This window comes from Lipotes vexillifer, unplaced genomic scaffold, assembly GCF_000442215.2.
Source record: "Lipotes vexillifer unplaced genomic scaffold, Lipotes_vexillifer_v1.1 scaffold286, whole genome shotgun sequence".
In the NCBI taxonomy this organism is placed as follows: Eukaryota; Metazoa; Chordata; class Mammalia; order Artiodactyla; family Lipotidae; genus Lipotes; species Lipotes vexillifer.
The window spans coordinates 726691-740591 of NW_006783290.1; the positions used below are offsets into that span (position 1 = coordinate 726691).

The window sequence follows — 13901 nt, forward strand, 5'->3', positions numbered from 1 at the left end:
GGGACATGGGTTCGTGCCCTGGTCCGCGAAGATACCACATGCCACAGAGCGGCTGCACCCATGAGCCATGGCCACTGAGCCTGCGCGTCTGGAGCCTGTGCTCCACAACGGGAGAGGCCACAACAGTGAGAGGCCCGCGTACTGCAAAAAAAACAAAAAAAAATGGTCGTTTAATATTCCTTGGGCCTGGGAATCCTCTGGTGATGTAGCATCCTGGACTGAGTACTCCCACCCTGGATGCTCAGCCCTGACCCTTGGCCAGGGAATGAAGAGCCTGCAAGCAGCACATTGTGGCCAGAGAAAAAAGAAAAAAAGGGAAAACAAAACCAACAGACAGACAAAACCCAATGCAAATAGCAGAAACAAAACCCAAAAAACTGCAACCACCACAACACAGGAAAAGAAAGAAAACAAACATACAAACGAAACCCAAGACAATTGATTAAAACAAAAGCAAACAAACAGAAACAAAGAAACACACAAAAAAACCCAAGAAAACATAAAACAAGAGAACAAACAAAATAACTCAAAAATGAAAGCAGTCAATAAAGGCTAAACTAGGGGAAAAAAAAAGAAAAGCAGAACAAGAACAGAAAGCAAACATCAAAAAAAGCAAAGAAACATAAAACAAACACATAAAAATGATCAAAAATGGAAAAAAGGGCCAAATACAAGGAAAAAACACAACAAAAAATCAAAGTAAAAATAGAAAGAATATATTAAAAAAAAACAACAACAAGGACTTCACCTTCGTGCCACGGTCACTGGTCCCTTTTATGAGTCCCCTTTTCTTTTTTTCTTTCTTTCATCCTACCCCATTGCAAGGGGTTTTTTCTTGTCCTTTTCGGTGTCTGAAGTCTTCCACTAATGTTCATCCGGTGCTTTATGAGAATTGTTCCGTTTGTGGATGTATTCTTTATGCATGTGTCAGGAGAGATGAATTCTGTCTCCTCCTATTCTGCCATCTTGACTCCTTCCCCCCACCCCATCCTAATTCTAATGAACCATAATCTCTCAGGGTGGGAACCAAACATGCATATTGAATAAATATTTTATAAGTGATTTTTTTGAAACTAGAGCATTGTAAACAACTGTTTACTTAAAGGCAAACTATCTATAGTTTAGTAATATACATATAGTTGTTTGTCTAGGAACATATATCTATAACAGGCAGATGAGCAATCAGTAAGTTAATATCAGCATTTTTTTTAAAAGTGCAGATTCTGGGGTCATCATACCCTTCATTTGTGTTGAGTACAACACAGTGTAATAAAAATACTGATCATGAAGAATTCCCTGGTGGTCCAGTGGTTAGGAGTCTGCACTTCCACTGCAGGGAGTATGGTTCGATCCCTGGTTGGATAAATAAGTTCCCGCATGCCATGTGGCGTGGCCAAATCATGAATTATCTGGAAAAATGTTTATTTATATTCCTCATATCTAAGGAAAAATGCTTATATTATTAAATTTAGATATATTGTCATCACAAAGTCAGTTATATTCAAAATTGACATAATTCCATTATTCAGAATGAATCTCCTGTTTCCCTATTACCTTTATATGTTTAAAAATAAATTCTTCATACATAATTTTCTGTTTTTTAAAAAGGTATTTACAAAATAATTTTGAAGTTTCTTATTGATTAATTTTACTTTTACAAATCTTTATTTTAGAAAATAAGTTTCTCATCATTCCCTTTTTATGAAATTGGTTGGATTTTTTGGGCTGTCTGCTCTCATAAGGTCAAACAAATATTGTGCTAAGCATTATGAATGCAGACATGAATGTGATATTACCTGGATACAGGTTGCTTACCTGTCTAGTGGGAGAGAAAGACAAGGTAATAAGTTGTTAGGACACAGTGTAACGATATGCTTTGCTGGCTGTCTGCTGGGAAAAGATGTCTTTTCTTATCTAATAGCATTTTCATGTTTGAAATTTTATAGTGTAATGCTGCTAAAAATCGAAAGATATATTGCATTTTTAAAGGATGGGCATATGTGGATTTTAATTAGAAGAGGCATTGAGCAGACATTTCCTTCTGAAGACTTGCTTAGGTTTGGTGAAACTAAGTAGGATAAAGTACAGTTGTTTCCTAGCTCTGAACATTTTTTAAAAAACGATGTCATGACCCATGTTTATAATGATGATCTTAAATGTGGCAGAAACTGAAGTGCCTTCTTAAACATAAAAATATTATATTGTGTTCAATATAATATCACAGACTTGAAGGGGACTTTAAAGAACAGTCTAACATAATCTGTTTGTCTTCTGAGAACACTGAAGTAGAGTAGTTTGTGATTTGGCCAAGGCTGCTTAGCTTATGCATGGGAAAACTAGGAGGAAAACTTAGTCTGTGACTCTTCCATCAGTGTTCTTTACACTGGAGAAAACTTCCAGTATGCTTTTGTTATATACCATTCTTTGAAGACTATTACTACATTCATAATATGTGGTATAAAATCAGTTAAAATAATATTAATGAGTATACAATTTGACGTTGCTTTTGATGTACATGTATTGCAAAAGTGCATAAAGATATGCCATACTTTAATATAATTCCAAAATGTCAGCTACAGAACATATGTATTTGCATTAAAAATGGTCCTTGACTTTTTACAAAAAAGACGCCTTGAAAAAAAACAAAACAAAACAAAACAAAAAAAACAAAAAAAACAAAAAAAAGGGCTTCCCTGGTGGCGCAGTGGTTGAGAGTCCGCCTGCCGATGCAGGGGATACGGGTTCGTGCCCCGGTCTGGGAGGATCCCACATGCCGTGGAGCGGCTGGGCCCGTGAGCCATGGCCGTTGAGCCTGCTCGTCCGGAGCCTGTGCTCCACAATGGGAGAGGCCACAACAGTGAGAGGCCCACATACGGCAAAAAAAAAAAAAAAAGACGCCTTGAAAAGGGGAAACTTATGCTCATAGCTACTTAAAAGAGTCCAGTGAAACCCTCAGAATGAGAGAAAATATTTGCAAATGAAGCAACTGACAAAAGATTAATCTCCAAAATTTACAAGCAGCTCATGCACCTCAATCACAAAAAAACAAGCAACCCAATCCAAAAATGGGCAGAAGACCTAAACAGACATTTCTCCAAAGAAGATATACAGATTGCCAACAAACACATGAAAGAATGCTCAACATCATTAATCATTAGAGACATGCAAATCAAAACTACAATGAGATATCATCTCACACTGGTCAGAATGGCCATCATCAAAAAAATCCAGAAACAATAAATGCTGGAGAGGGTGTGGAGAAAAGGGAACACTCTTGCACTGCTGGTGGGAATGTGTATTTTTACAGCCACTATGGAGAACAGTATGGAGGTTCCTTATAAAACTACAAATAGAACTACCATATGACCCAGCAAACCCACTACTGGGCATATACCCTGAGAAAACCATAATTCAAAAAGAGTCGTGTACCAAAATGTTCATTGCAGCTCTATTTACAATAGCCAGGAGATGGAAGCAACCTAAGTGTCCATCAACAGATGAATGGATAAAGAAGGTGTGGCACATATACACAATGGAATATTACTCAGCCATAAAAAGAAACGAAATTGTTGTTTGTAGTGAGGTGGATGGACCTAGAGTCTGTCATACAGAGTGAAGTAAGTCAGAAAGAGAAAAACAAATACTGTATGCTAACACATATATATGGAATCTAAGAAAAAAAAAAGACATGAAGAACCTAGGGGTAAGAGGGGAATAAAGACACAGACCTACTAGAGAATGGACTTGAGGATATGGGGAGGGGGAAGGGTAAGCTGTGACAAAGTGAGAGAGTGGCATGGACATATATACACTACCAAACATAAAATAGATAGCTGGTGGGAAGCAGCCGCATAGCACAGGGAGATCAGCTCCATGCTTTGTGACCACCTAGAGGGGTGGGATAGAGAGGGTGGGAGGGAGGGAAATTCAAGAGGGAGGAGATATGGAAACATATGTATATGTATAACTGTTTCACTTTGATATAAAGCAGAAACTAACACACCATTGTGAAGCAATTATGCTCCAATAAAGATGTTAAATTAAAAAAAAAAGAGTCCAGTGAAATACTCTTTTGATCTATAAGAAACATCCATGGACATATTTTCAGAACAGATACTTCATTTCTGACTGATTAGTGGTTCTTAATACCTAAAGCTGAAACTCCTCTGCTTGATACCCTTCTTTGAGAGTAGATGTCTGACTACTTATGTAACATGGCAATTATTTTAGCTGCCATGAATCCAGCTTACTTGGGACCATGCTCTTGCCCATTTTGACCACAGTCACCATTGATTAATCAGTTAATTAAAGGGTGAATGGATTGGGGACATTCTTGCCACCCAGACCAGAATTGATATGATGTAATGGAAAGCTACCAAGACTTCTAGACATCATGATTAATTAGTCACATGAACTTAAACTCTGTGTGTCTCAGTTTTCTCCCCTATAGAGTCAGAAGGTTGGATAATATATCCCAGCTTTTGTTATTTTGTGATATATAATACATTTGAGGGTTTTTTTTTCATCTTAGCTACTGTGCTAGGGACTAGAATTACAGTTCTCCTGAGTGTAGTCTTGATATAAAGTCCTATATGAAGGAGCAGAAACACTTCCAAGGTGACTTCCTTCTGCCTGACCCAGGTGGTAGTAAATCTGGCATATAATTTATATATAAAGTTTCAATAAAAGTAGGCTCATGGCCTGGAAACATAGTTTTGGGCTTTGCGGATTTTGTTTGTCTAGGCTAGTTTCTTTTTCATTGATATGGGTAGCTGGACATTTAAATATTCATATATTACTGACTACTTAAAATGGTATAGTGAAATACTATTTAAAAGAACTCTTGGGCTTCCCTGGTGGCGCGGTGGTTGGGAGTCCGCCTGCCGATGCGGGGCGCGCGGGTTCGTGCCCCGGTCCGGGAGGGTCCCGCGTGCCGCGGAGCGGCTGGGCCCGTGGGCCGTGGCCGCTGGGCCTGCGCGTCCGGAGCCTGTGCTCCGCGGCGGGAGGGGCCGCGGCGGTGAGAGGCCCGCGTACCGCAAAAAAGAAAACAAAACAAAACTAAAACTTAATAAAAAACTTATTATCATATATGTTTATACACACACATCTAGTTATATCATAAAAACTGCCAGCTATTCACCAAACCTATATTATCTCTTACTGGATATACAGCTAGACTACATTTCCCAGACTAGAAAGTGCATTCAATATAGCACCCTGCAATTTCTTGGTAAGAATACATTTTAAACGAAACAAAAAAAAAAAAAAAAAAAAGAACTCTTGAGGTTCACATTTTTTGTCATGTCCCACAATTTACAAGGTTTTATCTATCTCTTGACTTTCTCTGCATCTACCTCATAAGTCATACTCCATTGAGGTTCTTAAGACTCTTGTTAGTTGTTGATGTTTTTCTTCTGTCTCTACCTAGTTGGAACAGAAGCTGAAGCATAGATTTTACATGCTTCTGTTTACATGAAATTATATAATAGGGGTGGTGGTGGTGATGTTCTATCTCTATGTGTTAGAAAACCCAGGAAATGGGAATGCTAATAGCCCATAAAACTCTGTGCTAGATTTAAGGAGTTAGGTATTAAATTATTTCTGTTGTGATTTCTGGTTCTAAATGGAGCTAATAATAAGATGTTGTAAGTATATTTGAGTATTACTTGGATTTCTTTTTTCAGGATGAAGGAGTTGTTAAAGAAATCCCTATTACTCATCACGTTAAGGAAGGATATGAGAAAGCAGATCCTGCACAATTTGAGTTACTCAAAGTTCTTGGTCAGGGATCCTTTGGAAAGGTAATAGATGCCTTTTTCCCCATTTGTTTTTCTTCTAAACATTTAGCAAAAAAGTATACACATAGGTAGAAATCTGATAAATGTGCTGTTTCTAAATTGTCAAAGGATACACACAAAGGCGGCTCTAATTTTACTCCTTTTTATTTCTGTTGTATTTTTAGTTCAATTTATTTATACTTCTCTGTAATACTAAAGGTTTTCTAATCCCCTGGGTTCACTGATATCTCTAGGACAAAATATAGCCTGCTATTTATTAGCTGCCTAAATCAAGAAAGTTTGAATTTTGTAAAAGAGATCTTGTTTCTCTGTTCACATGCTGGCATGACCTTAGCTTTCTTTCTTGGTGATTTCATCTGTATTCCTTAGCTCTATCACAGAAGTCAGAATGTATGTATCAATTCATGTACTGAACACATGAATTAATCTATCATCTTTTAAAGCAAATATGTGTATAAAGTTCAGCTATGGTAAGTACTGGGTGATATATGGATTATGTGAAACTCCTGCCTTCAAAGGGCTTAAATTTCAAGGGAAAAAGAAAAATTGAGGAAGATAAACTCTGACACTCATTATTAAAATTGGTTATTAAGGGCTTAATGGTATATGATTCTTGGAAAAGATGTATGTAGGTCCGGTTCCTGACTTTTGTATACCTAACATCTAAGACATGAAAAGTATTGCATACACATATTAAGTAACAGCCTTTAGGAAACAGCAACAGTGGCAATTTAAGGGGAGGAAGTTAATGAGAAACTACTAATTTCAGGGTGGCTGAGATTTAGTTTCAAAGGGGAAAGTAAGGAAGTTGAGCATTGCTTATTTATTATGCTCTGAAACATTATAAAAGAAAGATATTTATTGAACACCTGGTTTGTGTATAACACTTTAAGAAACAGCATTGGTTAATATAAAGTAGACATAGTTGTCTTAAAGTAATCTGATACCTGTGTGGTATAGAATACAACATGTAAAATACAGAGAAACATTTTCAGGACACAAAAAGTACAAGCTAAGGTGGATTATGGTTTGGCAGTGAATTGGTACAGGAGGTATATGATGACAAGGAGATAGGACTTGAATAGTTGTGCTAGGGAGAGTAAAACTAGAAGGAGCTTTCAATAGATTGTATGTGTGGGGGGTGTATTTATAGAATTGACCTGTAGAGTAGGCATGTGCATTTTGAACACCTTTATTTTTTAAAGTTACTAAAAGTACAGTATATAAACAAATATTTTACATTATATTTTATGATGTTAATTTTAGAACAGAGATGAAGTTCTTTTACATCCCCAATATATAAATGCTTACATAGCAACTCAGATAAAATATCACCAGGCAATCATTTCAAGCCATTAAAAGTATATGTTTTGTCATTTGATATATATAAATTTATTCATATGTGTATTTATTTATATCCAGCTTTGTTCCAGAAAGGATTTAAGGCTTTCGTAGATGAATACTAAATAAAATACAATTTAAAATAAGTGGGGAAGATGATGGAATTAGAAAAATTAGAGCAGGAAAGATGAGATGAAGCCAGGAATAAACTCTGTTGTTCACAGATGCATTGTATAAGGGCCTAGAAATGGGGCAAAAGTGAAGACAAATATTTTGGCAGCCATTATAAAGAGGCTGAAACATTTAATTGTATGATTATTGACAGTATCTTTAAGAACCAGATCAAACAGACCAGAGAAATTTTTCTTATGGGGCTTCATGAAGAAAATACAGTATAACATAATAAAATGTCTTCAGTAACTTCTTCACATTAATTATAGTAACATGCTGACAAGTTTTCAATGCAGTCCTTAAAATATTCAGGGAACACTCAGCTTTGTACAGGAACTTTGGTTTAACAAGGATATCATAGAAGCCTTTTAAAAATTCCTAATACTAAAATACAGAATAGTGATCCTTGTGCAGTTCATCAACCAAAGAAATATTAAGGAGGTGGCTTATTTTTTTCTTCTTAGGATGTGAACGTACTTGCTTGTCAGTATTATGTCATTTGAGTAGGCATTGTGTGGGTGGGACTTGTTATATGCTGAACCTATTCAGGAATTTGGCCAAGGCTGTGAATCAGATAAGTGTAGGAGCAATTCCAAGAAACTTTGGGCTGCAGTCTTATTTATAAGTTTTTCTGTGAAAGTCCCATTGTTAAAATGCAATAAATGGAATTTTAACCTATATAATGCTTTGTGACATTGAACATCTATATAGTCTATTTAATTGGGAAAAAATCCTACGAAAATCAGTTGTAAAATTTTACTTTAAAGAAGCATGCATTATCATAAAAGATGCATATAAAATTCTGTACTAAGCACATCAAGTAATGTGTGAATTGAAATGAAGTATACCAAACAACTTACATTAGTTATTTTAAAACACAATAAAATAAAACACTTGAAAACATGTTTGACATTGTCAGACTAGCCTTTCATATATTTCACATGTCAAATCATTTACACAAATCATACATACATTTTAACATTCATGCTTCATATTGTTTTTGCTTTTGTGATAGTAAAGTCTTTAAATATAGGACTTAAAAATGGATTTTTGAAAATATCACACCCTTGCCCTCCTTAGTAATTGATTAGCTATCAAGAGATAGTTTTAAAAATATATGTTTACAACTTAAAATTTCTTGCAAATGGTCCTTTCTCTTCAATCAGTGTTAAAGCTGGGCAGTTCTGCAGTTCACTTCAGCAAACACTTCTTAACGGAAAATATAAAAGTCCATATGACAGAGAGAAAAGTATATTGGAGTAATTCACTCATTCATTTCTCTTCTGAACAATTTCTGAGAATTGGATTAGGGTGACTGAAAAGAAACCTCTCTGATCAGGAAAGAGATGTTTTTAGAAACAGTAGTTTGAAGTCATGCAGCTTCTTCTGTAGTTGATGATGGGAAGAGAGCAGAGTGAGATGATGTTTTCTTATGCTAGGAAAGTTCACTCATTAGACCTGAAAAGAACAAATCAGGTAATGAACAAGTAAACAGTTACATCTCTAGACTGTGAATGATGGCTTCTATTAGATGCCATATTGAGATACTAGTGAGTGTTTTAAGAGATAGGGGAAAAGTGGCTGCTTTGTGTGTCTTTTTTAAAGCCTAGAGTTTTTCCTTTCTTCTTTAATTGTCTCTTTTTACCCTCTGTATTCCATTCTTTTCAACTCCACTAAAGGCTGTGTTCTAGAACAGTGGTTCTCAAAGTGGGGTCTTACTACCCCTGGATATCCACAGGACACTTTCAGGGGGTTCTCAAGGTCAAGACTGTTTTATAATACTAAGATATTATTTGTAAAACTTTTGGCACTTTGGCACAGTCAAGGAAGTGATTTTAAACTACATCAGTAATCATATTCTTCACTGTCACCCACTTACAGTTAAAAAAAAATGTGTTTTACTTAAGAATGTCCTCGAGGTTTTAACAGTGATTAAATTTATCAAGTATCAACCCTTGAGTACACATCTTCTTAATATTGTGTGATGAAATTGAGAAGTACACAAAGTACTTTAGCTGCATACCAAAAGTATGATTGTCTCAAGACAGCACTTTTGCAACTTTTTGAGCTGTGAGCTAAATTAGACACTTTTTTCATGGAAAAGCATTTTTACTTGAAAGAATGATCGACAAACTATGGTTACTTAAACTTGGGTATTTGGTAGATGTTTTCTCAAAAATGAATGGAGCGAACCTGTTATTTCATGGAAAACAACTGATAATATTTTTGTCAATGATAAAATTTGAGCTTTGAAGCAAAAAATTAGAATTTTGGAAAATTTTTATTTGCCACTGTGGGCTCAACTCTTCTCAATACTCAAAAGACTTTCCTGATGAGATTGCTACTGTCAACATTTGGAAGATCTGCATAACTCAGTGAACCGATGTTTTTGAGTTGACCAAACACATGATGTTATCAAATCAGACAACAGTACAAAATCCATTCAAAGTGTCAGGTAGACCATGGATTATTATATAACAGAATATGGACAGTCAATTGATGTGGTTTCAGATTTTTCATTGCAACTGATCTTTAAGAAACTGCCACTTGTCAAATTCTTGTGTCGTATCAAAAAAGAATAACTACAATTATATGGAAAGGCTATTAAAATAGTACTCCCTTTTCCAAATACATATCTGTGTGAGGCCTGATTTTCTTCTTATAATTTAAGCAAAATTACTTAATTGCAACAGATTGAATGTAGAAGCAGGTATGAGAATCCAACTGTCTTCTGTTAAGCCAGATATTAGAGACTTGCAAAAATGTAGATCAGTGTCAATCTTCTCATTGATTTTTTTGTTTTGGAAAAAATATAGTTATCTTTATAAAAATATTTATTCACATATAACAGATATTTATTATTTTTAATGAATCAATACATAGTTAATTTTTTCTGTTTTAATTTCTAATATAGTAAATATCAATAGATATAACCCACAAAAACAAAAGTACTTTAGAGTCATCAGTAATTTTTAGGATTGTAAAAGAATTCTTTTTTTTTTATTATGTTTATCATCTTTAAGGTTTTTCTTTTTCTTTTTTTTTAATATTTATTGGAGTATAGCTACTTTACAATGTTATGTTAGTTTCTACTGTACAGCAAAGTAAAAGAATTCTTGAGACCAAAAATATTGAGAATTGCTTTCTTGGAAGAGACTGAGAAAGATAGTTCTCTTACTTGTGGTGTAGTCAACACTCAAGAAATGACTTGACTCCTTTGTTGTCAACATCTTGGTCACATCATATTGATTAGGAAAGAGGAAACTGTTTATCTACCTTTATTTGCCCATATCAGTAAAACTGAATGAAAACTTTAAGTCTGGTGCTTAGGGTTAATGCCGTTTGCTTAGCTTTGAAGCTTTTGTGTGTGTGTGTGTGTGTGCGTGTGTGTGTGTGTGTGTGTGTGTGTTATGGCAATTAATTTAACCTGCTGTTTAAAAAACTGATATAGACTGAAATCAGCTATACAAATACGTACAAGTCCACTTGTTTGCCAACAGCAGGAAACTTGAAAAATACAGATAAGAAAATGTGCATCTGGGGTCATAGATTCTTTAGCTCACTCAATAAGTTTTATATGACATTTAGAACACCATGGTAATCTAGTTTGTGTTTGTATTCTCTCTAACCCAGATTGAATATATTCTTCTGTGATTAAAAAGCCTGATTTAGCCCTGTTCATTTATAAAATACTAATTTTATTTTCTAGTGAATCTTCGTTATAAAGGAGACCGAGGGTAGGCTATAGGTGTGTTAAATTTGACATTCTGTTCCATTGCTTACTATTTTCATCAGTGAAAAATCATGGATTTTTAGGACTATCCTCTCCAAGTTTAAATGCACTAAAAAGAACTCCATGGAATGAAGCTACTGAAATCTTCTGTGGCAATGCACACTTCCTTGGGGTTCTACATTGTTTGGGGAGATCTTGTTGGAGTTCAGAGTAGATATTAGACATGAAAGTAACATAGGGTAGCAGCTTTGTTAGTCCTTTCAGTACAGAAATGTTTATGGTGAAATGCAAATTTATGATTTGGTTCAAGCCCTGAACTTTTCTTTTCTCCAAAGATAGTTTTATGTTGCAAATCCCAGCCATCTGTTAATATGTGAATTCTCTTGATTAGTCTACTCCAAGTGTGGTATGAACTGTTACTGGCTTACTGTAAGAGATGTTCAAAAACTGAGAGTAAGCATTTATCAACTTTTACAGAAATTTGACAAAGTAATTTTATGTCTAGAATCAATTAGTATAAAAAGGGATTGTATTTTATGACATTTAAATTTCAATTTTCTAAATAATTCATTTTGATTATATTTTATAGAAGTATGGTCTGCAATGGACTTGGAGAAATGGGGGAAAAAAAGACTGGTTGGTCTACACAGAAAGTGTGAGAAGCACTACACTAGATGAGTATGAAAACTGTAAACCTGAAATGGTCCTTGAGTTTAGGTCTGATATAAAGAATAGGAGAAGCAGAGATTAAATTAAGTAAATATTCCACCCCCTCACCTGCCCAGTTGGCTGATACATAATTACCACATAAAATATTTGGATTAAAGGGTTTTAAGCTCTACCTTAGGAAAGAGGCAAGACAAAAAAATACTTAAAAGCTCTCCCATCTGCAGTTTTGTGTGAAAAAGTTAGTTACTTGACCACATTTTAAAGTTAAGCAACACTTACATAGAACTTGCTAGAGTTGAGGATGGCAGGTAAGGCAGTGAACACGTTTTACTAAATAATTAAAAAATTGAAACAACCCTTTACTAATAAATAACTCATAAAACTGTAATATACTCATAGTTATCTTTATAACTGAGGCTTTTTTAAACTTAACTTTTAATGAGTCATAATCCTGGTTTGAAAATATGAGATATTACTTAAGCTTACTTGGTAACTTTAAATAATTTAACTTTCATTTCTTTATTGAAATATTTGCCATCTTGATTCTTTTTCTTGGCAGACAGATAAGAATTGCCTCTGATTTCTTATTAGAAAACAAAATACCTGGTAACTTCTAAAATGGACCAATAGGGAAGTAGAAATGAAGGTATCAAATTAATGGTCATCACATTTGTTTGCTCCTTATTAAGGTAACAAAAAGGAGCTTGGGTCTTATAAGGAGCTCCCTTAGCTCAAATTGTCTTTCATTATATTATTTATCTCTTACATCAGAAACTTCTCAAATGTTCTTTTAAATTTTCTTTTCCACAATAGGATGTATGGGAGTGTGATTCACTATGTGACTGAAAGTGAGAAAATATTAACCAAGTATAATTTATAGGGAAAAGTATATCTTTATAAAATTAGAGAAAATGCAAGGCCGTACGTATGTGTTAATGTATATGTTTAGCAGGAATTACTCATCTTATATAAGCAGTACACAGCATATTTCTTAAAACAAGCTTTACCACATTCTATTTTAATTCTCCTCCTATTAGTTTCTTGTTAGAAAGAAGACTGGTCCTGATGCTGGACAGCTCTATGCAATGAAGGTGTTAAAAAAAGCTTCTTTAAAAGGTAGAAAATTAGAAAGCTTATTAAAATAGAATGTGGTAAAGCTTGTTTTAAGAAATATGCTGTGTACTGCTTATATAAGATGAGTAGATTTAGTTTCCTTTTAACATTAGTAATTGTTACAGATTTCTAGTGGTAAGTGATATTTCTAGGTTTGATATTGGCATATACCCTAATTTAGTGAGAGGGTACCCTAGTAAAAATTTAATGGGATAAAAAGTGACATGTTTTATTTAAAGTGAACTTATTTTATTAAACTATATTCTTTTATTTCAAGATTCTTATTTTTTCTGTCTATCTGTTTTGGTATTGCATATTGAGAAAGCACAGCCACCTGCATACACTTATATACACTGTCTTCCAGGCTGTGATAACAATAACACTGTGTTCAGTTTTAATCAATAAACTCATTTGAACAATTTGGAGACTAATATATAATAAATGCTTATTCACCAAATAACTTTGTGTCTCCTTAACACATCTCTAGATCTAAACTGAATTTGTTAGCTTTCTGAGAATATGGTAATTACTGTCTAGGAATATAGACTGAAAATTTGGGCACTTATAAAGTTATGTTTTATATTTCCGTATTTTTGTTTGGTGAATTACTGATGGAATCTCTACTGAAATTATATACGAGAGCAATATATTCTATCCTTCTGTAATTTTTAGTTCGAGACAGAGTTCGGACAAAGATGGAGAGGGATATACTGGTGGAAGTAAATCATCCATTTATTGTCAAATTGCACTATGGTATGTAATCTTTAAAAAAAAATATGGAATTAGAGAACTAAGATTTCCTTTCAGACAATAATATAACAGGGTATAAATACTTCAAACAGGAAATGAATATGGAATGTTTTAATACATTTAACTATGTAAAATGTATTTATCTGAAATAAGAATTAATATCTAACTTTTAGTTGTCTTTCCTGTATTTGTTGGTTAACTTGTCTAAGGTAACAGGATAGTGTCTTCTGATTACTTGTCTAGTAGTATTTCTGTACTAGGCTATACCTCCAGGGATCTTAGGCTATAAACTACTGTGATAATTTCTTCAAAACATTTTTGTGTTT

General features: G+C 34.3%; 1 protein-coding gene across 4 annotated transcripts in view; it reads left to right on the forward strand.

Moving 5' to 3' along the window:
* RPS6KA6 (ribosomal protein S6 kinase A6) overlaps positions 1-13901 on the forward strand; it is a 174396-nt gene that overhangs the window by 63088 nt on the left and 97407 nt on the right. For 2 of the 4 annotated variants that reach the window (XM_007455924.1, XM_007455925.1), the window contains 3 exons: positions 5685-5810; positions 12750-12828; positions 13498-13578. In XM_007455924.1, coding sequence (XP_007455986.1) covers positions 5685-5810; positions 12750-12828; positions 13498-13578 — 286 coding nt within the window. The remainder of the gene's footprint in view (positions 1-5684; positions 5811-12749; positions 12829-13497; positions 13579-13901) is intronic. The other 2 variants (XM_007455927.1, XM_007455926.1) reach the window with 1 other exon arrangement.